The 24,955-nt window shown below is 45.2% G+C and overlaps 1 protein-coding gene across 3 annotated transcripts in view; it reads right to left on the bottom strand.

Annotated features, from left to right (window-relative positions):
* Positions 1 to 24,955, bottom strand: part of LOC148032335 (antitermination NusB domain-containing protein) — a 95,999-nt gene that overhangs the window by 12,057 nt on the left and 58,987 nt on the right. Inside the window, exon 7 of one of the 3 annotated variants that reach the window (XM_087682964.1) lies at positions 3,660 to 3,752. The exons of the other annotated variants lie outside the window; for them this stretch is intronic. Coding sequence (XP_087539090.1) covers positions 3,702 to 3,752 — 51 coding nt within the window. The 3' untranslated portion in view covers positions 3,660 to 3,701. The remainder of the gene's footprint in view (positions 1 to 3,659; positions 3,753 to 24,955) is intronic. 3 annotated transcript variants of the gene reach the window in all.

Below are 24,955 nucleotides of genomic sequence, written 5' to 3'. Positions count from 1 at the left end.
GACAAAGGAGAACTTTGAGGAGGACTATCGCAACAAGTACGGTGATGTTTGCAGCCTTCCTACTAGTTTTGCTACCACATCCGGACCGGTTGGTGAGGCTGGCCATCTCTCCGATCATGGAGGACATACGACATTCGGAACGTCCGGCGATCCATCTTCATCATCTCAGTCACGTCCAATGTCAGGTTTGTACAATTCTTTTGTGTTGCATGAATCGAAACCCTTGCCTGTTTCTTCTTTTGAGGTACAGGATCCGGATGGCTTTGCGTATGAGAACTTCAATAGAGGGGGCTCACGAAGCAGACGCAATCCAAGTACATCTACAGCTTCTGTTTCATTTGAGCATATCATACACACTTCTCACTTCCCTCCCATCCCACCCGCTTCTATATCACACCTCGATCACCTCTAATCATCTTTCCAAAACCTTGGATTATACTCCACATCTGTATCACACACCCTAGGGGTTGGATCTTCCATCTCCGCTCCTAGCACCTTTTCCTTCACCCCATTCTCTACCTCTTTGCACCATGGTACTTCGTTAGGGGGAATGCCACCCTTTCATACAGTGCATCTCACCGTTCAGCAAATGAGCACACTCATACCTCCTAGGTCGGCTGTGATGGAAATCCCCCTCACTATCCCCAACTTCACATCTCACATGACCACTCATACACAGGGGTTTCCATCCTCAGCTTATGGTGCATCTTCGCACTCTCCTTGGGTTACACCTACGCAGGGATTCCCATCTTATGCTCCCCGTGTTCCCATCCCACATCCTTGGGTTTCTCATGTGGCTACCATGCCCATGCCTAATCAGCCCATCCCTACCTATGGATCCACCTTGCACGCTATCCGCATGTCTGGTGGGCACTCTGGGGTCCATTCCCAAGTGTACTCCACTCCCCCACCCTACCCCCACTACAATTTTTCACACTATCCATCTCCAAGCACTACCACTCTTGTTGCAATAGCCAAGAATACCTTCACGGATAAGACACGTTTTAACGGGTCAAATTTCACCACTTGGTCTAATTTTATGCAACAAGTGCTTGAGTCTTAGGGTCTTTGGGACCTCATCAATGGTCTCAAGCCTATGCCGGACCCTTGACTAGCTCACCCTGATTACATCCGTCAATGGAAAGCCCGCAATGCCACAATCAATATTGAGCTGATGCAGGGATTGCTTCCTGAGTTTCACTCTCAGTTGCAACACTTCCCGCTCGCGTCAGAGTGTTGGAGTCACCTTCTCGACCACTATGTGGCTCGTGATCGTACTCGGCACATCAATCTCGACTTTTGAGCTTCAAGAGTTCTCTATTAAAGAAGGGGATGATCTAAAAGTCAAGCTAGCTGAATATAGGCGGTTACTTGCCGAGTTCACCACTACTAGCTCTCCAAAGTCAGATGACGATCAAGTTACATTCTTCTTGAATAAGTTGCCCGAAAAGTACTTCAATTTCATTCAACACATCATCTCCCAACCTAGATTGCCAACCTTCTACAAGTTTGACTACCAGTTCTTGCGTTACGCGAGGCTGCATAATCAAGTCCACGAGAAATCCTCATCCCAGCCTTATTTAGAGCAAAGGGGGTTGGTTGCCTCTTCTTCGAGAGGGAAAACCACCAGTGGCAAGAACCATGTGAAGAAAACTGCTAGGGTTTGCATTGAGAACACACAGAGATCAGGCCATGTGGACGAGGAGTGTCACTTCAAGGCCCAAGGTCTTCCACCTAAAAAGCCTCAGTAGACTGTTGCGACTGTACAGTCCAATGGGGCTACGCCTTCCGCTCTTGCTTCATCCGCTCCTTCAACATCCATTGTTGCTCCTGGACATGTGGCTCAAGTACAGCCTCAGCAGCCCATCTCTTTCACTACCCTGAGGGATTGGCTGATTGGTCTGCAGGTTCTGATCCCATTGCACTTCATGTATCTATCTCACCTTCCTCCCCACCTCGTCAAGCATTCCCCTAGTAGAGCCCTGCTACTGGACGTACGCGATGGTAGCCATCTTCTTAGACTTGCATGTCTCTAAGTCTTTTCGGATATCCTAGGTCAGTCTAGGATTCATTTTTCGCACTCTTAGAGTTGAGCCCATAGGATTCATTGTCCTTAGCTTTTTCATTATTTTGTCTTCCGCTGTATTTACTCACACATTCATTGCATTTATTTAGAGTTAGATTTTCTTTCTATTATGTTTTGCTTTGAAGCATCTCACCACTAACCTCTGTGTTTGCAGATTCTCATCTCTTTTGCAAGATTTCCTCTTTTAGTATAGGGCTAACTTGCAAATTGCTTTGGTCCTATTTGGGCTAGAGACATGGAGATGCACACCATTTCTTTCATGGTTTCATCATCCTCAGAGTGCTTGCTCTTCTTCCAGCATGGCGATTTCCCCTCCCGAGACAGATCGTGCAGTATCTCTCTTGATGCTATCATGGCGGTGACTTCTACCTTGCTCTTCTAACAGGGTGCTTCATCCACTTCCTCTTCTTTCATTCCTTATGGCTCTCAGCACCATACGAGGACCGACATCAGGCTGCTCTTTCTTCTTCGGCATCTACATCCAAGTTGAGAGGGGGATTTCTACCCTCCTTGGTATTCTACAGCAGGCTTCAGCACTTTGTCTTTGACATCGGCTTCTTCCCCCTTTTGTACCTTACCCTTTGCATTACATAATTTCATCATCTTTGTACTAGGGCGCTTGGACAAGTGAACAATTTCCCCAAGAGGGACACTGTCCAAGTGGCACCTGTTGCGTGAGAATTCTTCAACACGTAGCACACTTTGCATCTCATTATGCACAGCACCACTTGAGCGGATCCTAAGCTGTTTCCACCAACAACGGTTGTTACCACACCACCATTCTCCATCACATGGATACCTCATCACCTATTTTTCCTCGTCATCAACACCTTGAGTGGATGGGTTAGCTTGTTTTGTTTTGTGATGTGTTCGGTGTACCCTCCCTACTCTGGTCTTCTAGGTCACTATTACTCAATCGGTCGCATCCCATCAAAATTTACCTCACTTATTTCAACAAAAAAAAAAGTTCCATGTAGTTCCATCCGCCTTTGTAGGGCTTAGTAGGCCATTGGGCAGCCGACGTGCACCCTTTGTCCGATGCCCTGTCCTCTCTAGGGTGACTACTTGGATTCCTTTGGTAAGATAATCATTTGTAGTCTTGGTAAGCCACTAGGCAACTGCCGTGCACCCTTTGTCCGATGCCCTGGCTGCTTTGGGGTGAAACACCTTGGGGTCACTAAACATCACAATGGCTGGCCTAGCCTTTCGGTTCAGTTTTGGGCCTAATAGGGGGTGTTGAGCTAAAACATGCATTACTTGCTGATTAGCCTCTTAAACAACCCCAAAACACACTAAAAAATGCTCTTTTACAGTAAAACCCTAAAAACAAGGAGCGGTTTGAGAGAGTTCAAAGGAAACCCTGAAACAGGGAGCGGTTCGAGAGAGTTTAGTGGTAAACGCAACAATGTACCACTGATCAGGGGCTGGAAACTGTGCACAGTCTGCTATAAACAACAGGCTAAAACTTGTGCTTCCATGCACATAAAAAATAATAAATATTTATCAAGCGCTTCAATAAATAAGTATGCCTAAATAAATATTAGCACCATGCCTTTAATAATAAGACGCGCACCTATAAAAAATGATAATTTCTTCTAGATAATTTGAATACATGTTATTGCCTATTGCTTCCCAATGCCACCGCCGCGCCTATTCTACACATCAACTGAAGCATTTACAATTGTTAGAAACTAATAAAATTAAAACGACAAAAGTGAATTTCTAGCAGTCTTCAGCTACAAAATAAATAAATAGGTTTAAACTCTCTCGTAACCTTAATTTAATACGAGTGCACTCTAAACTCATAAACGTCCATTAATTTAAATATGTATTTTGCGGAATCACCTGCTGTGGAGTCACCCACGTACACATTAAATTAACATGATGCTCGAAAAGGATAGGCGTCCCTGTCAACTTCTTGCAGAAGGAATCCACTTTGTGTACAAGCCCCGGCAAATAAATATAGTTTTATGGAATCCACTACAAAACCTCACGGAATCCACCATGGAATATGCCTCCTGGCATCATACCCCCGGGGTGGGATAGCAATTAACCTCAATTGCTATTAGCTCAATGTGAAACGAGCAGTAAGAGATAAGCACTTAGGTCTCGGGCATGCATCCATTGGGCCTCTTCAACATGATGATTTTTAAAATTAACCAAATATCTAGAGTATCTACGGCCAGTTCTAGTGGTCATAAAGTTAGTGTCTAGAATAGTTTCGGGTTCAAGGATTTCAGTTTAAGGACGAGAAGTTCAAGCAAGATAAAGCCAAGGAGTGATGAGTCTACATGCCACATCTATGGCAAGACTGGTGTTAACCCCAGTGCAAAGAAGTAAAAAAGAAATTAAAAAGACGCAGGGCAAAGCGGAAAAAGACGGCCTGACTAAAAAAATAGGAGGAAAAAATGCCAAAAGTGCAAGGACAACATTAAAAGTTCAGGGCAAGTGCAAAAGAGGAAAGGTACATTCTAAATGCAAAGGTGCACTCTAAATTTTTATAAGAGAGCGCCATGCTCTATCCAGGGCAATTTGCAAATGTAGACAGGCATGGTTGAAGGCACAATGTAAATAGGAAGGGAATAGGAAAAGAGAACCTACACTAAAATGGCTGGTCATGTAAAAAATGGATGGGTGCCAAAGGGGATTAGTGCTTGTATAAAAGACAAAAAGTGAATGAAGAAGCTCATTCTTGTATGTGGCCAAAACCACCTCTCCTCTTCTTCTTCTTTTTCTTCTTGCTTGATTAAGCTTGTGTGTAAGAGAGGGAGTGTGAGGGAGCGAGGGAGTAAGTGTGTGAGGTGAGGGACCGTGGTGGAGAAACTCTCCATCTTCTCCTCTCTTCTTCTTCTCTTCTCTTGTCTCGCCCGCAGCAATGGAACATGGAGCTTGGAGCTTGGAGCTTGGGATCAAGCTTGCTTGAGCTTGCACCTTGGATCGTGGAGCTACCGGATGTTGAGAAACCCTTCACCCTTCACCCGTAGTTTTCGTTTTTGCGTTTCTCCATTTTGCGTTTAGGATTTGTGTTTAGGGTTTGCAGCCCCAAAAAGGGGTGCCACCCTAGACTGACTGTGCCTATTTATAGGCCACACTCTCACTCATTCTTTACAGTTGATTTATTCAGTCTGTCACCTCTTCTCTCCAACCTCTACACTGCCCTCACACCCCTTCAGGAGAACATTGCAATTCGTGGTTCGTGGCTATCTTCATCATCTTCCTTGTGCTACGGCACCCTTGTTCCCTTGTATCGCATTCACTCCATGATTCAGAACTTCATCATTCCATTCATCAGAGTTTCTTCTCTCTTCTCTTCTCCATGTTTCCCGAGTTCACTCTGTGTTCCTCCCCGCAAACCCTACTGTCTCGCTGGTACGTCATCTTTTAACATGGTATCAGAGCCGGATCTATTCAAACAGTGGCAAAGATCCTCCACTCCATTGAAGGCAAAGACTAGTGGTAGATTCGGCATCCACTTCTCTTCTTCTTCCGCTGTATCAATATCATAACTGGCGACTACTCCCTCCTGCATTTGCTATTTCCAGCCTTGCACCCCCAGTTTGCAACTCTTTACAACAGAGCGACTATTGTTGATCACTCTCCATTCAAAAAATAATCTCGTTTTTGCATATTTCAGGTATTTCAGCTTGTTGCTGACACCCCGGACGCGGAGGACATCGTGGTCCAAGCTGGCCATTGCTGTCTACAACAGTCTAGTGTCTGTTTCCAACCTATCACACACTATTGGGAGCTGATTTTAGCATGCTGACTGCTACTGCTGGTTTTTCCTGCGTTTTAGTCTTTCTCTCTCCTACAGCCTACGTTTTTAGTCTCTCTCTCTCTCTCTCTCTCTCTCTCTCTCTCTCTCTCTCTCTTGCAACCTGCGTTTTTAGTCTTTTTCTCTCCTCACTGCCGTCTACATTAGATCCAACTTCTCACTCTTGCATTTGTTGGTGTTCGACATCTAGAGGCTGCCTTGCTGCGATTCGGGATCCATTCAGAGTAGAATACACTCTCTAGCTCATTACCCATGCCCTAATCCTTAGGATACAGGAGTTTGAGGTTCAGTATTCATTCACTGCATAGTGTGTTTGTTGCATGAGCATTGTATATTCAGCAGTTATATCACTTCATTTATTTTCTGTGTTCATTGTCTTTGAGTTACCCTAACCCTAACTGAGTTCTTTTATCAGTCTGTGCTTTGTCGTACGATTGTTATTTGTGTTTGTATTTTAAAGTATTTCTTTATCAGAGAAGACAAAGACTGGTGGCGGGTTCGGCATCAACATTTGATTTCTCTATCATTTCCGCTGCGCATTCCGAGATATCCTTTTTCTCCCTCCCTTCTCCAGTTTGCCACATGGTACCATAGCGTCTCCACTGACAGATTGCCCTTCTATTGGGTGCTACTATTGCGGCACAAATGGTCATTCCACTGATGACTGTCAATATCAACCCTTGCTCCCCACCCCTCCGAAGTATATGCATCTTCCACTAGGCACTCCTTGTGCCACCTCTCCTTTCTAGGCCACATAGATCGTTCTGCATCGACTATCAGAGTATTATGCTCAAGGCAATAAGCCGCAACAGACGCGCACTAAGTCCTTTCGAGCACACTCAGGCTCTAAGACCTTAAGAGGCGATAAGCCCTCAAGGAGACCACCCCACTGTGCGGAGGTTTCCTCCGCCTACTTCCCGGTACAATGGCTTCCATGGGCCACATCTCCTCCACAGTCTACTCTCCTAACAGCTTGCAATTGTTCCCCACCCTTGGCTCATCCTGAGTCTCCTTCCCCACCCTCTTCCACTCAAATTCAAGAGGCCACTTCTAGGTGCTTTCCAACTTCTTCTTCCGGGCCCCAGATACCTTCTTCGGCATGACCGGCGGCACTTCCTTCGTCATCAAATGCTTCGCAGTTTATAAGCCATGAGTGGTTGGATTCCCTTTCTCTCTCAGACTAGGATTCAGAGGGGGATTTTCTTACTTTACCCTCAGAGGGGGCTTCCAGTTCTTCTTCGGCTTTAGAGGGGGCTCCTACTTCTACTCCTTCCGATTTAAAAAGGGACCCTATGTGCCATGAAGTTCTTCACGCACCACCACTTTTCACTTTCAAGTGGCTCTCCTTTGAGCAATCATTTCCTCTACTCATACCCAGGATCTAGAGGATCTACCTTGATCGAGGCCCTTGGGTCTTCAGCAGCGACTTGGTGGTTAGGCCTTTGTATTCCTTCCAACATGGAGTCACGGAGCTAGTGTCATCTCTCCCGAGGTTGAGTTTCGGGTTCTATAGCTCATCCAATCTCCTAGCTATCTTCAAAGGTCTCCTTTCAGGTGGTATTCTCAAATTACAGGGTGGATCTTCTTCGTCCCTTGGTCGACATGGAGCCTACTCCCAAGATGGAGTACGGGCATATCCTTATGGTTCTCGGCACCACACAAAGTGCAACATTCCTCCTATGAATTGCATGTTTTCATCATCTTTGTACTAGGGTGCTTGGGCAAGTGAACAATTTCTCCACGAGGGACGCTGTCCATGTGGCACCTGCTGCATGAGTAATGTAGCATTGCATCTCCACCTCACTCTTCTCTTCTTCCCCTTTTTGGGCCTGAGGTGTTGAGAAACCCTTCACTTCCTTCACCCACAATTTGCATTTTTGTGTTTTGCATTTAGGGTTTGCATCCCCAAAAAGGGGGCGCCACCCTAGACTGACTATGCCTATTTATAGACCACTCTCTCACTCATTCTTTACGGCTGATTCATTCAATCCGTCACCTCTTAATTCAAACTCTCCACTACCCTTACACTCCTTCAGGAGGACATTGCGGTTTGTGGTTCGTGGCTGTCTTCATCATCTTCCTTGTGCTACGGCACCCTTGTTCCCTTGTATCACATTCACTCCATGATTCAAAACTTCATCATTCCATTCATCAGAGTTTCTTCTCTCCTCTCCTCTTCTCTTCTCTTCTCTTCTCTTCTCTTCTCTTCTCTTCTCTTCTCCATGTTTGCCGAGTTCACTCCATGTTCCTCCTTGCAAACCCTACTGTCTCGCTCGTACGTCATCTTTTGACATCGGAGTGCTTGAGGGAGGAGGCAACTCGATCGAGGATGAAGGTAAGCTCTAAGTGTGCCTTCATGTTGGATAATTGCTTCCACGATCATAGTTGAGAGATTGATCAAGGCACGTGTGAGATTCGTCACAATTTTTGTCATTTTGGAACTTTCGGCAACGCGCTCGAACGGATTCATAGTCATCCAAGTCTCACTACAGCTCAGACAATCCGAGCTCTTAGTCCGCTCAGACGAACCATACCAGTGCAAGTGAACTCGGACAGCAACATTCGACCTCAGACAGACACTTGGACTCAAACAACGATACTCAGCCTCAAACGGCTAACCTCGACCTCAAACAACCAAGTGTCCATTCACTCGGACTGCTCGAACTCAAATAGTCCGAATCACACACTCGGACACTATCACTTGGACAAACTGTACAGAATCTAAATTCTAGCAAATTGGACCCACCCTAAATCCTCGACAGAGCCTAAGCCCAAGCTAGACGATACCCCCGTAGACCTCCACACACGTAGAGCGGCTCATAGGGCCACCAGACCTCCACACTCCACACTATCACTCAAACAAACTGTACAAAATCTAAATTCTAGCAAATTGGACCACCCCAGGGCCGACAGAGCCTAAGACCAAGCTAGACAACACCCCCCTAGACCGCCACACACGTAGAACGGCTCATAGGGCCATCAAACTCACGAATGCGACCCAACGGTCCAGAAAATGACTATGGTCACTGACCCTCAACTGTGTATCCCAATAGAGACTTGGACTAACGGACAGAACCTGCTACCCCTCAAACCACACGTCTAGAACGCCATGGAGACCAAAATGAACCAGCTAGAGGGACCGACACCCACACGAAAGGATCAAGAAAAGTGTGTGCTACACGGTATTGTTTTCATTGAATTCACACACTGCATCAATCAAACATTTAACATGCACCAGAAAAGCTGAAAGCCTAATTTTGCACAGCGTACATTGAGGAGCACCCCACTAGTATGTGAGTGAATGTAACATTGAGGATTATTTTAAATAACAAGGAATCCACGCAAGATAAGATAAGCTAAACGAACCCACTAGTAGAAGGAGACCCCCAAACATCGAATAGTAGCCAAGGACACCAATCACCGAATACTGCGAGACTTAAATCATTGAGCCACTTAGGGAGCAACAGTGACAAGCACAATTAGAAACGCAGCTCTACCCGACTTCATCAATTTGATCGACACCCTAGTTTCTCAAGAAACCTGTAACATGTCAGGAGCCAGCACCAACCCTAAAAATAACGAGCTTAACTTGGGATAACTCCGAGTTTACATCCAGCAAATGATAACCTGGTATGACCTGCAAACCAAAATGGAGCATCACGGTAGACCAGCCGAGAACATCATAGCCGATCTCAAGGAAGAGCGAAAGTTAGCAAGGAAAGCGTTGCAGGGCATAGCTGCCTATAACCAAGAGCAACGAGCTCAAAAGCTGAGACAAAACATAGAAATGTACAAAGTCCAACGCGTCTTAGCACTCGCCAACCGAAATAGGACTGAACTGAACGTTGAGAGGGAGAGAGCACTAGACGAAGTGACTCTTAGACAACACGGTTCCATAGCAAAAGGAAGCAACCGTGGCAACTAAATTGCCAATAGGACTAGGAATCACCCCGAATTCTAAGAACCAGACCAAGATACCTCTAGTTGCTAAGCAACTCAACAAGTATCAGCCCAAAAATGACCCATATAGCTTTGTGGAGCAGTTTGAGCAAGTATGCCAGGCGAACAAACTCATGTACCATGCTCAATGCACACAAGCTTTCGAACTTTGCCTAGAAGACAAAGGATAGACGTAGTACACTAGTCTAGACAATGCCAAACACAATAACTCCAATGACCTCAAAAGTCTCTTCATCAAGAGATTCTCTGAGGCGAGATACTCTAACAACCTCATCGTCAGGCTTATGAATGTCACTCAAAAGGACAAGGAGGATATCCGAGACTACGTCACCCATGTGCAAAGTCTCTTTGAGAGAATCCTAGCTGCAGAGCGACCTAGCAAACGAGCGGCCTCCACCGTGTTCATAAGAGAAATCCGAAGCGAATAGCTTTACAAGGCCTTAGTGAGCAACTCAAACCTGCAAAGAGACGTGCTACCTAGGGTCTTCAAAGAAGCCATACAAGTGGATGATTTGCTCAAGGAAAGAAGCTCAAGATCCATAAACCGAGATAGCATTGCCTCTAGAACCTCAGAAAAAGCTATGACCGTTAGTGAAAGATCTACCCAAAGCACCCAAGACAAGGAAAAGAGTATCGACTAGAGCCAAGAATTGGCGAACGTAAATCTAGAGTTAGCTCAGCTTCAAGAGATGATGAGAAGGCATGCACGACCTCACGTGCAATGCGTGCATTGGAGAGGAAACCACCGTCCGACCAAGTGCATGGATCCTAGATCCAGACCCTGTGCCAATTGCGGTAGGTTTGGCCATGATACAGTGCATTGCCAACTACCGAGGCGATTGCCATACTCACAGCCATACAATCAACCTTACTACCTTGGGAATAGACCGCCACATTTCGAAAGGGAAGCTCCACTAGCTCTCCCAGCACCTAATGATTCAAAGCCAGCTATCCCTAGGATGGATATCAACCCCACAGGGATACCTATACCACCTGAACCCATCATGAACCATCCACCGAGCAACGCTCTGATACATTAGGTAGAGGAGCTGAATGAGGACAAAGCATACGTAAATCCTTACGACTCATACGATGAAGAGGGTGATCCCATCTTGATGGATTTTAAACCAATGTCAGTGATGGTGTTGGGCAGGGGAAGAGGTAGATGTCTAGGAGGACAGAACCAAGAACCCATCACATACTCGACTTGTCACAGTGCAGCAGTGCGGAAGCGTAGGACCGAGAGAGAGAGAACGCAGAGAGAGAAGAGAGAGAAAGAGACAGTGGAAGATGAAGATCTGCTGTATAAAGTGTGCTGAATACAAAGATATGCAGAAATATACACGGGCGCAGTGCGCTGGACTGCATGTCTCCACCTCGACAATGCAACCTGCTGTTCACCTCGAAGTCCGCTGCAGTCTGCACTGTCTCCTGTCTGAAATCTGCGAACAGAGACGGAATCTGCACGTGCCACTGGTCTGTAATCTGCGAGCAGAGAAGTGTAGGAGACTGCTGAAAACCTCCGCTATTTATAGCCAGAAAAACAGGGCGCCAGAAAGAACCTGTCGGCTGCATTTAATGCAGCCGAGTGTCAGGACAGGTCGGACTGCCACGTGGCAGTCCGACTGTGCAGTCCGGACAGTAACTGTCCGACTGCACCTGGTCAGGAGATGAATCTCTAACACCCCCTCTCAGAGCCTGGGCAGGGCAGAAGCCTAAGGGATCTGGAATGTCTCCGAAGGAGGGCCTGGGGAAGGGCCTTCGTAAACAAATCTGCAAGATTGTCCTCCATCTTGCAGTACTCCACAGTGATGGTCTCATCCAGAAGCTTCTCTCTGATGAAGTGGTACTGGATCTCTATGTGCTTCGTCCGGGCATGAAAAACAGGATTCCGTGCCAAGGCAATGCAACTCTCATTGTCACATTGCAGCAAAGTAGGACGAGTCTGGGGACACCCAAGCTCCTCCAATAATCTCCGAAGCCAGACAGCCTCACATGTGGTGGAAGACACGGCCCGATACTCCGCCTCAGTAGACGAAAGGGCTACCGTGGGCTGCTTCTTGCTACTCCATGAGATAACACCTGCACCCAAGGTAAAACAGTAACCTGTAGTAGACCGCATGTGGTCCACATCACCGGCCCAATCCGAGTCGCTCCAACCTGCAAGTACAAGATCTGAACCATCTGTCCCTGCGGGATAGTGAATCCCTAAATCAGACATCCCCCTCAAATACCGAAGTATCCTCTGAGCAGCCTACCAATGCACCGTCTTAGGTTCACTCATAAACCCTGCCAAGAGCCCAACAGCAAAACAAAGATCAACACGAGTGTTGAGAAGCCAAATCAAGGATCCAATCAACTGACGATAGCGGAAAGCATCCGCCATTGGAGAAGCTGAATGGGAAGTGGCCTTCCAGTTCGGATCCATAGGAGTAGAAAGGGTCCGACAATCCTCCATCGCAAAAGACACCAAGAGCTCCTGTACATATCTTTGCTAAGAGATGAAGATCCCCCTCTGGGACTGATAAATCTCATGGCCCAAAAAGAAATGAAGTAGACCCAAGTCCATCATCTCGAACGTCCGATGTAAAGCTGACTTCGTCTCTTGGACCTGCTATGCATAATCACCTGTGACAATCAAATCATCAACATACAACACAAAAAGCACACAACCATCCTCGGAAGTGTGAACATAAATCTGCGGATCGGCCTTAGAACGCCGATATCCCAACTGAGACTGAAGGAATGAATCAATCTTCTCGTTCCATGCACGCGGAGCTTGCTTGAGGCCATACAAGGCCTTCTTCAACCTGTAGACTTTCCCATCTGAAGAGCCAAAGCCAGGAGGCTGCTCAACATAGATCTCCTCCTTCAAATCACCATTGAGGAAGGCCGACTTCACATCCAACTGGTAAACAGGCCATCTCCTATGGCCAACCAAGGCAAGAACAGCTCTAATGGTCGCCATACGAGCAGTGGGGGCAAAAGTATCATGACAATCAATCCCTGGGCGTTGTGCAAAACCTTTAGCAACAAGGCGAGCCTTGTGCTTATCCAAAGAACCATCGCTAAGGTATTTGGTCTTAAAGACCCATTTGACGCCAATCACCTTCTTATTCGGGGGGCGGGGCACGAGTGACCAAGTGCCATTCCTCTCAATAGCCTCCAACTCGGCTTCCATAGCTTTCTTCCATGGTGCGGACTGTAAAGCCTCCTTCACGGAGGTGGGCTCTCGATCCTGCATAACACGGGTCATCAAACAATAGTTAGAGCAAACAAGCTCCGTAGAATGTGCCTGGTGCCTCCGTGACCGCCGCGGACCATCCTGCAGTCCCCACTCCTCAGGAACCCCCTCGATCATTGAATCACGGAGTGTGTCACGGGCCCAACGAGGAGGAGGCCGAACCTCCCCTTGTCTCTCTCCATCAGCGGAAGACTCTAGAAGATCCACCGGTGGTAACTCCTCAAGGGTGACCGGTGGAACAGTAGACTCTGTGTCAGAAACAGAATCATAATCAAAAGATACGGGCTCCAATGGACCTGTAGCAGGAGCCCAACTCTCCCCTGGATCTCCACGAACGGGATGCTCCTCACCCGTTGATATAGTGGGAACCTCCACAAACCGCACATCGCGACTAGTGTACACATCCCGCTTGACGAGATCATACAGTCGATAGCCTTGGGACTGGGAGCTGTAGCCAACAAATACCTGTCTTCGGGAAGCTCCTTCAAATTTATCACGGTGAGCCTTGGGAATGTGAACATAGGCATCACATCCAAAGACCCTAAAGTAAGAAACATCGGGCTTAGTCCCAAAGTAAGCCTCAAAAGGGGTCATCCCATCAACGGCCGAAGTGGGGGATCAATTAAGGATGTGGACTGCAGTAGCCACAGCCTCAGCCCACATAACCTGAGGGGTCTGTCGGTGCTCCATCATGGTGCGCACCATCTCGATCACACTGCGGTTTTTCCGTTCAAGAATGCCATTTTCTTGAGGAGTGTTGATATTGGCAAACTCCTGGTGAATACCTTTATTTGCACAAAACCGAGCAAACTCATTAGAAACAAATTCACCACCCTTGTCGGATCGCAAGGTCTTCAACTTCCGGCCCGATCGGTTCTCCTCAAAGAGAAGCCAATCATTTTGAAGTGGGAGAAAGCTTCTGACTTTAATGCCAAGAAATAGGCCTATGTCATCCTGCTGTAATCATCTACGATCAACATGAAGTACGAGCGTCGAGCTCCCACGCAAGCACTCGTTCCTCATAGGGCCACATAGATCCGTAGATACAAGCTCCATCGGTGAAGTAGACCGCTACGAAGCTATGTGGGGAATGGCATCCCTATGCTGCTTCCCACGAATGCAGGAGACACATGGCTGCTGGCTCACCACTATATCCGGCAATCCTCGAACAAGCTGTCCACGTGACGCCCTCCGAAGATAATCATAATTGAGGTGACCAAACCGAGCATGCCATAACTCTGACTGTGTCTGAGAGGTAAGAAGAAGAGTAGAGAGGGCGGTGGAAGACTTCAATTTATAGATGCCGTTCTCCTCATATCCGGATGATAGAACCTTCCTTGACCCACGATCAAGGACTCGCACCGAAGTACTGTCAAACTCCACCAAAAGTCCAAGGGAGCAAATCTTATGAACTGACAGGAGATGATACCCTAATCCTGGTACATGCAAGACCTCTGAGGTATGGGTACCACCACGTCCATCTGGAATAAGCTGCATCTTACCCCGTCCTGCAATAGATACGGAAGAGCTATCTCCAATGAGAATCTACCCACGCGAGGGTCGCAACTGGGCAACACCATCTGAGGAAGGAGTCATGTGCCGGGAGGCACCACTATCAACGATCCACTCTCGAGCCTGGGGAGCCGTCATCGCAGCATCAGAAGCATTCGGTGAAGAGTCCTCAATGACAGCTAGATGAAGAAATGCAGCTGATGAGGGTGCAGCCGCCGCTCCAGAACCCTTCCTGTCCTTCTTGTTGGTGTCCTTCTTGTCTTTGTCAGGGCAATCCTTCTTCCAATGGCCAGTCTTTCCACGAATATGACATGTGGATTCTTTGTCCTTGTCCTTGTCCTTCTTTGACTTGTTATCCCCCTTCTTCTTCTTTTGGTCCTTCCCCTTCTTCTGAGAGGCTTAACCTGTCACTGCCTCCGACTTGGAAGCATTCTGTCCCTTTAATTGTTCCTCTTGATCCAAGACCATAGGAACCAACTCTTCCCACCGAAGAGTAGACTCCCGCCCCGAAGCAATAAGAGCGGAGTAGAATGTACCGAATTGTGGCGGCAACTGGGACAAGAGTGTGATCACCGTGTCTTCGGAGGAAATCGGCTTCTCCGCATTCTGAACCTGCATCTGAAGCTGTCTTAGCTTGTTGATGTGCTCCCGCAGCGAAGAAGACTTGTTTACGGACAAGGTCCGCATCTGAACCTCCAAAGAAACCCGCTTCATAAGGGTCATCCGATTGTACATCTGATCAAGCTCCAGCCATATCTCCCGAGCCACCGCCAAGTGCTCGATGTGAGCTATCACGGCTGTAGTACAAGATAGAAAAAGAAAGGAGCGAATCCTGGCATTCAGTTTGTCCCAATGAGACTGAGCCTTGGCCAACTCCGCACGAGCATCGGAAGAAAGTTTGGACTCATCTCTTACCGAGGGCCGGTCGATCGCCTCCTGTACAAGCTCCGCCAAATCATAGGACTCAAGGATGGTGACAGATGACTCAGAAGAAGACTATGAAGCCAGAAGAAAACAGTCGTGATGGTTGAGCACGAGTTATTCCTTTCACCTTCCAGCCTTGCCTAGTATATTGCTGGCCAGACCATCGTGATCCGATTGCCAGCCGTCAAACCTTGATGAGTCCTACTATTCTTGGACTCTCTTCAGTTCTAGGCTCCCTTCGGGCGCCCAAAAGGCCGGACGGTCATCCTCATGCATGTTCCCCTTGATTTACCTTAATGTCACATTCAATGTTTGTGATCTTAATGTCACATTAAATATCACTTTAATGTCACATTTCCTTCTACTTAAGAATCGGTTTCGTCCTCGAAAACGATACTTGGAAGGTCTAACTCTAAATCGGGAAACCTTTTCTTTAAAGTACTTACTCGCTCCTATGTTGAGCTTTCTTCTGAACAATCTTTCCACTTAACCAAACATTCTTGATTAATAGTATTCCTTGTTCGTCTATTACCAACATTTAATATTCTTTCTGGTTCATGTGGATTAGATTGGTCATTTAATAGCTCCTCAATATCATCATTTAGGATTAGATTATCCAAATCACCCAGCTTCTTCCTTAATTTACTTACATGAAAAACCGGATGTATTTTACTACCAATAGGTAGTTGGAGCTTGTAAGCCAATTCTCCCACCTTTTTAAGTATTATGAAAGGACCACAATACCTTGGTGAAAGCTTTGGACATTGTCCCTTTTTCATAGTTTTAGTTTGTTCAGGCACCTTAAGATAGACCAATTCTCCTTCTTCAAAGGAGATGTCTCTTCGGTGAGGATCTGCATATGCTCTAGCTTGATTTTGAGCCTTTTTAATATTTTCTTGAGCAAATTTTAACATATTATTCATATCCTCCAAAAAGTCTTTGGCTGCCTGAACCTTTTCCTTATGCAGTCCTACTACAAAAGGAGCTCTGGGTTGAAACCCATACATTAACATAAATGAACTATATCTAGTGGAAGAGTGCTTGGCACTATTATATGCAAACTCTGCTATTGGTAGATACTCTTCCCAATTAGTTTGCCTTTTACTTACATATGCCCTAAGCATATCTTCAAGAATTTGGTTAACCCTTTCAGTTTGCCCATCAGTTTGCGGACGATCCGCCATACTCGTGCTAAGTTTAGTATCTAATTTCCTAAATACCGCACGCCAAAATTGGCTATTAAATTTTCTATCCCGATCAGAAACTATATTTGCCGGAAGGCCATACAATCGGTATATGTTCTCTACGAACAATCTAGCCAATTCTGGTGTTTTAACATCAGTTGAAGTTGGAATGAACCTAGCCATTTTGGTTAACCTATCCACAATCACCCATACAGAGTCGTGCCCCCTCTGTATTCTGGGTAAAGCAACAATAAAGTCCATGGAGATACTCTCCCATTTTCCTGAAGGAATCTCTAGTGGATGGAGAAGTCCTCCCATTTTCAATCTTTCAGCTTCATTAACCTGGCATTTATTACATTTGACCACACAGTCAAGGACGTCCTTATTCATTCTAGGCCAATAGAACTACCTTTTAATAAGACTATAAGTCTTATTGACTTCTGGATGTCCCACGCTAGGGGTATCATGACACTCAAAGAGTATCTGGCGCCTAATATATGTATCTTTCGGGACACATACCCTACCCTTGTAGAGTAAATAATCATTATCAATGGTAAAATTCTTCCACTTGAATCCAGTTTGAGCAACCCCTGATGCTCCATTTCCTTGTTGAACATCCTCAGATATTCCTTCCTCAGTAGAAGCACTTTCATTTGGATCCCCATTTTTTATTGCTTCCCATATGTTGGAATATGCCGGATCAACCTAGCATTTCCCTTTTAAAGATTCAAGCAAGTTGGAAGTGAACTGAGTAAAACTCAATTCATTAATGATGGGCATTCTGCTGAGTGCATCAGCTACTATATTATACTTTCCTTTTCTATATCTTATCTCATAGTCGAACTCTTGGAGGAGTTCGGCCCATCTCGCTTTACGCCTGTGTAAATCCGGTTGATCGTTAAGCCACTTAATGCTTTCATGATCCGATAAAATCAAAAGTTTGGCACCGTACAAATAGTGCCTCCATTTCTTCATTGCATGTACTATTGCATATAGCTCCCTCTCATAAACAGAATAATTTTGTTTTGCACGGTCTAATTTCTTGCTTTCAAAAGCAACTAGTCGACCTTCTTGTAATAAGACTGCGCCTATCGCCTTATCACTGGCATCAGCTTCAACCACAAACGGTTTATTGGGATTCACAATTAATAGTACTGGAGCTGTAGCAATAGCTACCTTAAGTTTTTGAAAACTTTCATTTTGGTCTGTTCCCCAATTAAAACTTTTTCCTTTCCCTTTAAGTTGGTCAGTCATTGGAACAGCTATTTTGGCATAATCTCGAATGAATCTACGATAAAATCCAGATAAACCTAGGAAGATCTGCAGCTCTTCCAGGTTCCTTGGAGATGGCCATTCAATAATTGCCATTACTTTTTCTGGATCCATGTTGATTCCCTCTTTCGAGATAATATGCCCCAAATATTTGACCTCTTGTGCAAAGAATTCACATTTAGTTTTCTTCGCATAAAGGAAATGTGTTCTTAACAGTTGGAATACTAATCGTAAGTGTTCCAAATGTTCTTCTCTTGATTTACTAAAGATCAAGATATCATCCAAGAAGACTACTACAAAATGTCCTAGATAGGGCTGTAAAACACCATTCATCAGCTTCATAAAGGTAGCTGGTGCATTAGTGAGGCCAAAAGGCATCACCAAAAAATCATAATGCCCGTATCTAGTATGAAATGCTGTCTTGGAAACATCTTGTGCCTTAATTCTTACTTGGTGATAACCTGATCTTAAATCTATCTTTGTGAAGAATTTTGCCCCTTGTAATTGATCAAAAAGATCTTCCATTCTGGTCATAGGGAATTTATTCTTCACCGTTATTTTATTAAGTGCTCTATAGTCAACACAAAGTCGCATAGAACCATCTTTTTTCTTTACTAATAAAATTGGTGAAGCCCAAGGTGAATTACTGGGTTGTATAAACCCTTTATCAAGGTAATCCTTAATTTGTCTTTCAACTTATTGATGTTGTGTTTCACTTAACCTATACGGTGGTTTAGAAATAGGGTGTGTATCCTTATTTATGTCAATTGGGTGATTTATATCACCCCTATCTGGTGGAAGGCCACTTGGTAAATCAGAAGAAAACACATCTTTAAAATCATCTAACAAACTACTTAATTCATTATTAACATTCAACTCACAAACATAAGAAAATTGTTGCTTTATATTACAGAAAGTAAAAGTGTTCTGTACAGGAAGAGACCATAACATATATACCTCACAAACTTCCTTCTTTATCAACTTCTGAACTTCAGTAGAACACAGCAAAGGATTATCAGATACTTCATGTTCACCTTGAATAACAAAAATCTTACCATCCCTTTCAAATTCCAGTGTATTATGATGGTAACTACGTTTTAAGGATGGTTCCAATCCCCATAGCCACTCCCTCCCTAGAGCAATATCAGCTCTTTCCATGTTCATAATTTGGAAATCAAGTTTATCTTTATATCCTTGAATCTCAATTTCCAAATTGGATACCATTGTATCCCATATTTTATTGTCTTGGCCTTGCATCATACGAACAACATATTGATGCCCACTCTTTTGTTGGGGAAGTTTCAATTTTTTTACAAGTGCATAGTTTATAAAATTATGTGTAGCAGAGTCATCAATCATGACTCTAACTCTCTTTCCAGCTATCAATTCATATACTCTAACTAAATCATGTGGCCCAAAAGTAGGCTGCCACATAGAAGTTGACATACAACACTTGTGTTGTACATCCATGCGCAAGACCTCTAAAGATTTGTACTTTTCATGCCCCTTTAATTCTAAGGTCTGCACTACATGGATTTGTTTTTCTTTTCCTTTGCCCTTGTCCTTATCCTTTCCTTTGTCTTCCCCCTTTTTCTTTTGAGGGCAATTCCAAGCAGCATGGTTGGAGGATAGGCAATTGAAACACAACTTTTCTTTTTTGGCCTTATCAAAGTCATCAGGACTTAACTTTGGCCTCACATATGGTTTCTTTTCAAAAGGTTGTTTTTTACCCTTTAAAAATGGCATTTTCCTTTTAAATTTGCCCACAAATATTGAGGTTTCCAATTCCTTAGACTTGGGCTCCGTATCAGTGAGACTAGTGAGTGTACCTGGACGCACATTATCTTCATTGATTAATGCAAATTTAATTGCCTCTTCCAGCGTCTTAGGTGAACTCCTTTTTACTTCCTTTTTACAGGCTTTATCTAGTCCCCTAATGAATCCTCTTGTCTTTTGAAATTCATCTATTCCTTCCAATTTGAGGATTATCTCACGATATTCCTCCAAATATGTCTGCAGGGGTCTTCCCTTTTGTCTGACATAATCCCAATCTTCCCAATTTCTTTCCATTTCATTTTCAGGAAGGAATTCTTTTAAAAAGACGGATTCAAATTGAGCCCAAGTTTCAGGTATTTTATTTGCCTCCTTTAAAGTTCGCCACCACTTATATGCTTTGGGCCCCAAAGTTAAACTAGCCTCCAGTGCTTGGAGATGTGGTGGGGTATTTTTAAGTTTATGTAAATCTTCCCATTTTTGGAGGAAATTAAAGATTGTATCTTTATTTCTATCTTTTTCCTCCCCATGAAACTGAGGGGGTTTCATATCCTTTAAAACTGGATTATCCCTCAACTTATGGTGGGGTTCCTTAGAATCTCGCATAGTCACATCTAAATCTTTCGATGAAGATGGGACATCCGAAACTTCTATCTTATTCTAACAATAAAGTTAATTGAGATTTTATTTCAGTGAGTGTTTGGGTTAAAAATTCCATTTGAACCCCCTGAGCCTATACACGAGCAGCAAGATCATCAAATTGTTCTCGTGTAGCAAAAAATTATTCCCACTGTTCTTCTTGCATCTCTGGTTCATGGGGATCTACCATAGGGCGGTCCCCAGAACTAGAACCTTCCATTCCTCTCTCTTTCCCTTTTTCTGCCATTAATATACTAGAATTGGAAAGCAAAGATAAGAAATTTGCATACAAAGTAAAGTACTTCCCCTGGTTTTAATGGCAGGCAGGCAGTTGCTGGTTTGTAAATAAACCCGAAGAGTAAGGAACAAATTTTATAGTCCAAACAAAGTCGGTCACGCAGGAAATGGAGCTTCTTTGCAGAAACGACTAGTATTCAGCCCCCTTCTTAATAATCACGCAAGCCATCAATACACATTTCCTGAACTTGTTCTCTGCTGAGCTTGTACTTGTGATGCAAGTGCAGTCGGGGCTGGTGAGAGAAATTCCAGAGTGTGCAGTCGACTGATCACTCATGAACCAGAAAATAGCTTCAGTTTCACGAAACTGAAGGACCAGCCTGCGGAAAGGTGAACAAGACGTCAGGTCCGTTGATGCATTTACAGATGGGCTCCAGCCAGAATTCGTCGCGCGATCCAACATACAGGGTTCGATGTAAAAGATAGCTTCCCCGCCATAAAATACGTGACGTAGGTAATCGTCACGTCAAATTTTATGTGATGTGTCACCAGGCGCTTTAGACCAACGACTTCACGGGTCGACGAGACAAGACCCGTCGACTGAAATGACTAGTGGGACCCGTCGACTTTGCCTTTTCGTTGAAGAACTTCACAGATCCACACGACTAGACTCGTCAACTCTGATACCAATGACAGATGACTCAGAAGAAGACTATGAAGCCAGAAGAAAACAGTCGGGATGGATGAGCACGAGTTATTCCTTTCACCTCCCAGCCTTGCCTAGTATATTGCTGGCCAGACCATCGTGATCCGATTGCCAGCCGTCAAACCTTGATGAGTCCTACTATTCTTGGACTCTCTTCAGTTCTAGGCTCCCCTTAACCCCGTTCGGGCGCCCAAGAGCCCGGACGGTCATCCTCGTGCATGTTCCCCTTGATTTACCTTAATGTCACATTAAATGTCACTTTAATGTCACATTCAATGTTTGTGACCTTAATGTCACATTAATGTCACACATGGCCAACATCATGACGCGCCAGATGCGGTAGTTGTCGCCACGGTAGTTGTCGCCATCGAGCTTCTGATCTGCGGGAAGAGCCGGTAAGACAGGCACCTTCCGGTCCATAATCGTCTAGAACTCCAAGTCAATCTCTGTAGACATCTTCACCTGTAATGCCTTCACAAACGCAAAAGCAGCCCCCTCTGACTGTGAAAACTTAGCCTGCTAAGGCTCTTCCGCGTCCTGTAACTTCTTCACCCGCCGGAGGCGATGAAAAAGCAAAACCTGCACTTGAAAGCTGAAAACTCAAACTTCCTCCTCGTCAAACAGCAGTAAACAGCAGCAAATCCACCACCTAGACTCCTTTCCTGCACGCCCACGCTCGCTTCAGCCTTGTTCCGAGGCACAGCCCTCCTGCCTGCCCTCAAACGCTGAAAACGCAAATTTGTGTCGCGATAGAAACTCCTCTTCAGGTTGGTTCTGCGCTTAGTCAACCCTCTAACACTGCTCTGATACCATGTTAGAGTGCAGCAAGGTGGAAGCGTAGGACTGAGAGAGAGAGAACGCAGAGAGAGAAGAGAGAGAAAGAGATAGTGGAAGATGAAGATCTGCTGTATAAAGTGTGCTGAATACAAAGATATGCAGAAATATACACGGCCGCAATGCACTGGACTGCGTGTCTCCACCTCGATGATGCAACCTGCTGTTCATCTCGAAGTCCGCTGCAGTCTGCACTGTCTCCTGTCTGAAATCTGCGAACAGAGACGGAATCTGCGCGTGCCAACGGTCTGTAATCTGCGAGCAGAGAAGTGTAGGAGACTGCTGAAAACCTCGGCTATTTATAGCCAGAAAAACAGGGGCGCCAGAAAGAACCTGTTGGCTGCATTAAATGCAGCTGACTGTCAGGACAGGTCGGACTGCCACGCATGGACAGTAACTGTCCGACTGCACCTGGTCAGGCGATGAATCTCTAACACGACTTGCAATCACCCACAGCACATCTCATCTCGATGCTCCAAAAGGAAGCAAGCCAATTGAGACAAGGCCAATCTAAGATGCCCTAAGTATGGGATCACACACTTGTACATGGAGTGCCCTAGGTGAAAACCTTCCACTAGTTTGGCTATCGTGCCATCCGTATCACTGGGGCCGTTCGGAGTTGAGATACTTGATGGCGAAGCCACGCCAATTCCACTGATTGTCATGACCCGAGTACAGACAAAGTAGGTTGCTATTTCATTACCCGGACCTAGCAAACTCGACGCAACTTCAATAGAGAAGAAAAGCCATAGAAGGAGGAGAAAGAGGACTAAGACGAAGATTACACTTAAGACAAACAATGCCACCACGTTACCAAAGGGGAAGCAAGTCATGGACGCAGAAGCAGAGACATCTGCTCCTAAGACAGCAAAAAGGAAACTACCAAGATTGGAGAATATCCCGATCTGAGGCACCAATTATAAGTGGTTGATAAGGTCTAATGTCTTGACCTACATTACACACGTAGATGTTAGACCTCATGACATGGACTGTCACGCCCACTTGGAGTATAACCCAAACTTCTACGATTGGCTCATGACGAAGTAAAGCATAGCAAACATGCGCTTAATGCCCTTAACCCTTCATCCTCCAATCCTAGGAAGAATTTTCATCACTCCTGAGGAGGAGGGGGTAAGGTGAAAAAGAAGACACAACTTGAGCCTTAAACCGAATTTTAAAAGTAAAAAGGACAAATAAAAGTCAATTTGTGCTTAAGGAAAATTTTTGTGAAATTCTTGTTTGGACTGTGGACGGCTTGAAGCGAAAATTTTCATTTTGTACTAGAGCATTTCACCTTTCCATAGCATATATTCATGATCCTCTTATCTTTTTGCAAAAAATCATTTCAAGTGGACTAATAGTGAGCTATTGCATCATGTCAGTAACCTAAGACGGCAGGGAACGACAAAGGTAGCAAGCTTCCATTCACAGAAGAAAAGCAGGCCAAATACGGCCTAACGACGAAAACAAGGGCCTTTAATCAACTTAAGTTCAGAAGCATCCAGAACTTAGAAGACATAGCAATGTCAGAGCAAGTAAGCCATTGACTACAGCAAGTGCACGGAGTTCCTGCAAACTTTCGATACTAACAGGAACCGTGGCACCGTGACAATGAGGCAAGGAGAAGAGACTCGCAGAGTAGAAGTTGCGTTGAGTCCTGAAATTGTGGAAAGAGCTCTAGGGCTGGTCAACAAGCCCGAGAGGTGGCCCAAGAGAGATGTTTACAACCTACTAGGGATAGATAAGGCCGAAGTATACATGAATGATGGAGTCAGCTTAGCCGACATCCTCGACCCCAACATCAGGCTGTAGGCAAAGACAGTACATGCTCTATTCTCCGATCAAAGATACAATGCTTTGATGGGCAGAATTGGAGTGCCACTGCTTGAGAGCCTCGCGACTAAGTCTCTAGATGAAATCAATTGGAATGGCCATATGCGTAAGACTATTGAATCTTCAACGAAAGCGCTAGCCACAGGAGCTAGAGCGGCAGGTAGGGAGTCTCCAGTTTCCATAGCGGAGACGGCAAGGAAGAAGCTAGCAATCAAGGCCTCCAACATAGGTTTGGAGGTGTACTTAGTGCCATCATCCAAGAGGCCGTTGGAGACTTAAAAAGACAAGAAGTAGTGGAAGAAACCCTCGAGCGCATCCAAGAGGCCGTTGGAGACTTAAAAAGACAAGAAGTAGTGGAAGAAACCCTCGAGCGCTCACCGGCCCACAAATCGCATGTACAATCACCCATAAAGATGAGCCCCAATCTCTTTCTCGACTGGAAACTTGGGGGATGAAGAGGCCGCAAGAGTGCAAAAGGAAGAAGTGGAGCAAGCTGAAAAAAAGAAGCTCTACTCCTAGTCTAGCAGCAACAAGAGGCTTCGAGTGAGAAAACTGTTAGTGGGGAAGGGAAGGAGTGCTCAGTCCCATCGAACCAAGAAGAAAAAGGAAAAATCAAGTTGAACATTCCAAGGAAGAAGAAGAAAACCACAGCAGGAGACAAAGAATTAGAAGCCCCACAAAAGGAGTCGAAAGACCTAGAAGATGAACGGAAAAAGAAACAAGAAGAAAAAAAGCAACTAAGAAAGGTGGAAGAGGAGTCCAAAAGGACAGAAGAGGAACAAAAAAGTAAGTAAATAGAGGACCAGAAAAGCCTGAAAATAGAAGATGATGAGCAAATGGCCCTCGCCTTAAGATTGTCAGTAGAACAAGCCTCCCGCCCCAATGAGTTGACAAGGAGGAGCCCAGGTGATGAACCAGGCTGGAAGTGGTGACAATGTTATTATAAGAGTTGGCCCAAAGTCAAGGAAAAATGAGA

The sequence above is a fragment of the Lygodium microphyllum genome, chromosome 8 (genome assembly GCF_053477565.2).
Source record: "Lygodium microphyllum isolate KBCC chromosome 8, Lygodium_microphyllum_v1.1.10, whole genome shotgun sequence".
Lineage (NCBI taxonomy): Eukaryota > Viridiplantae > Streptophyta > Polypodiopsida > Schizaeales > Lygodiaceae > Lygodium > Lygodium microphyllum.
The sequence above is the reverse complement of the archived record's forward strand: the minus strand, read 5'-3'. Positions and strand labels throughout refer to the sequence as shown.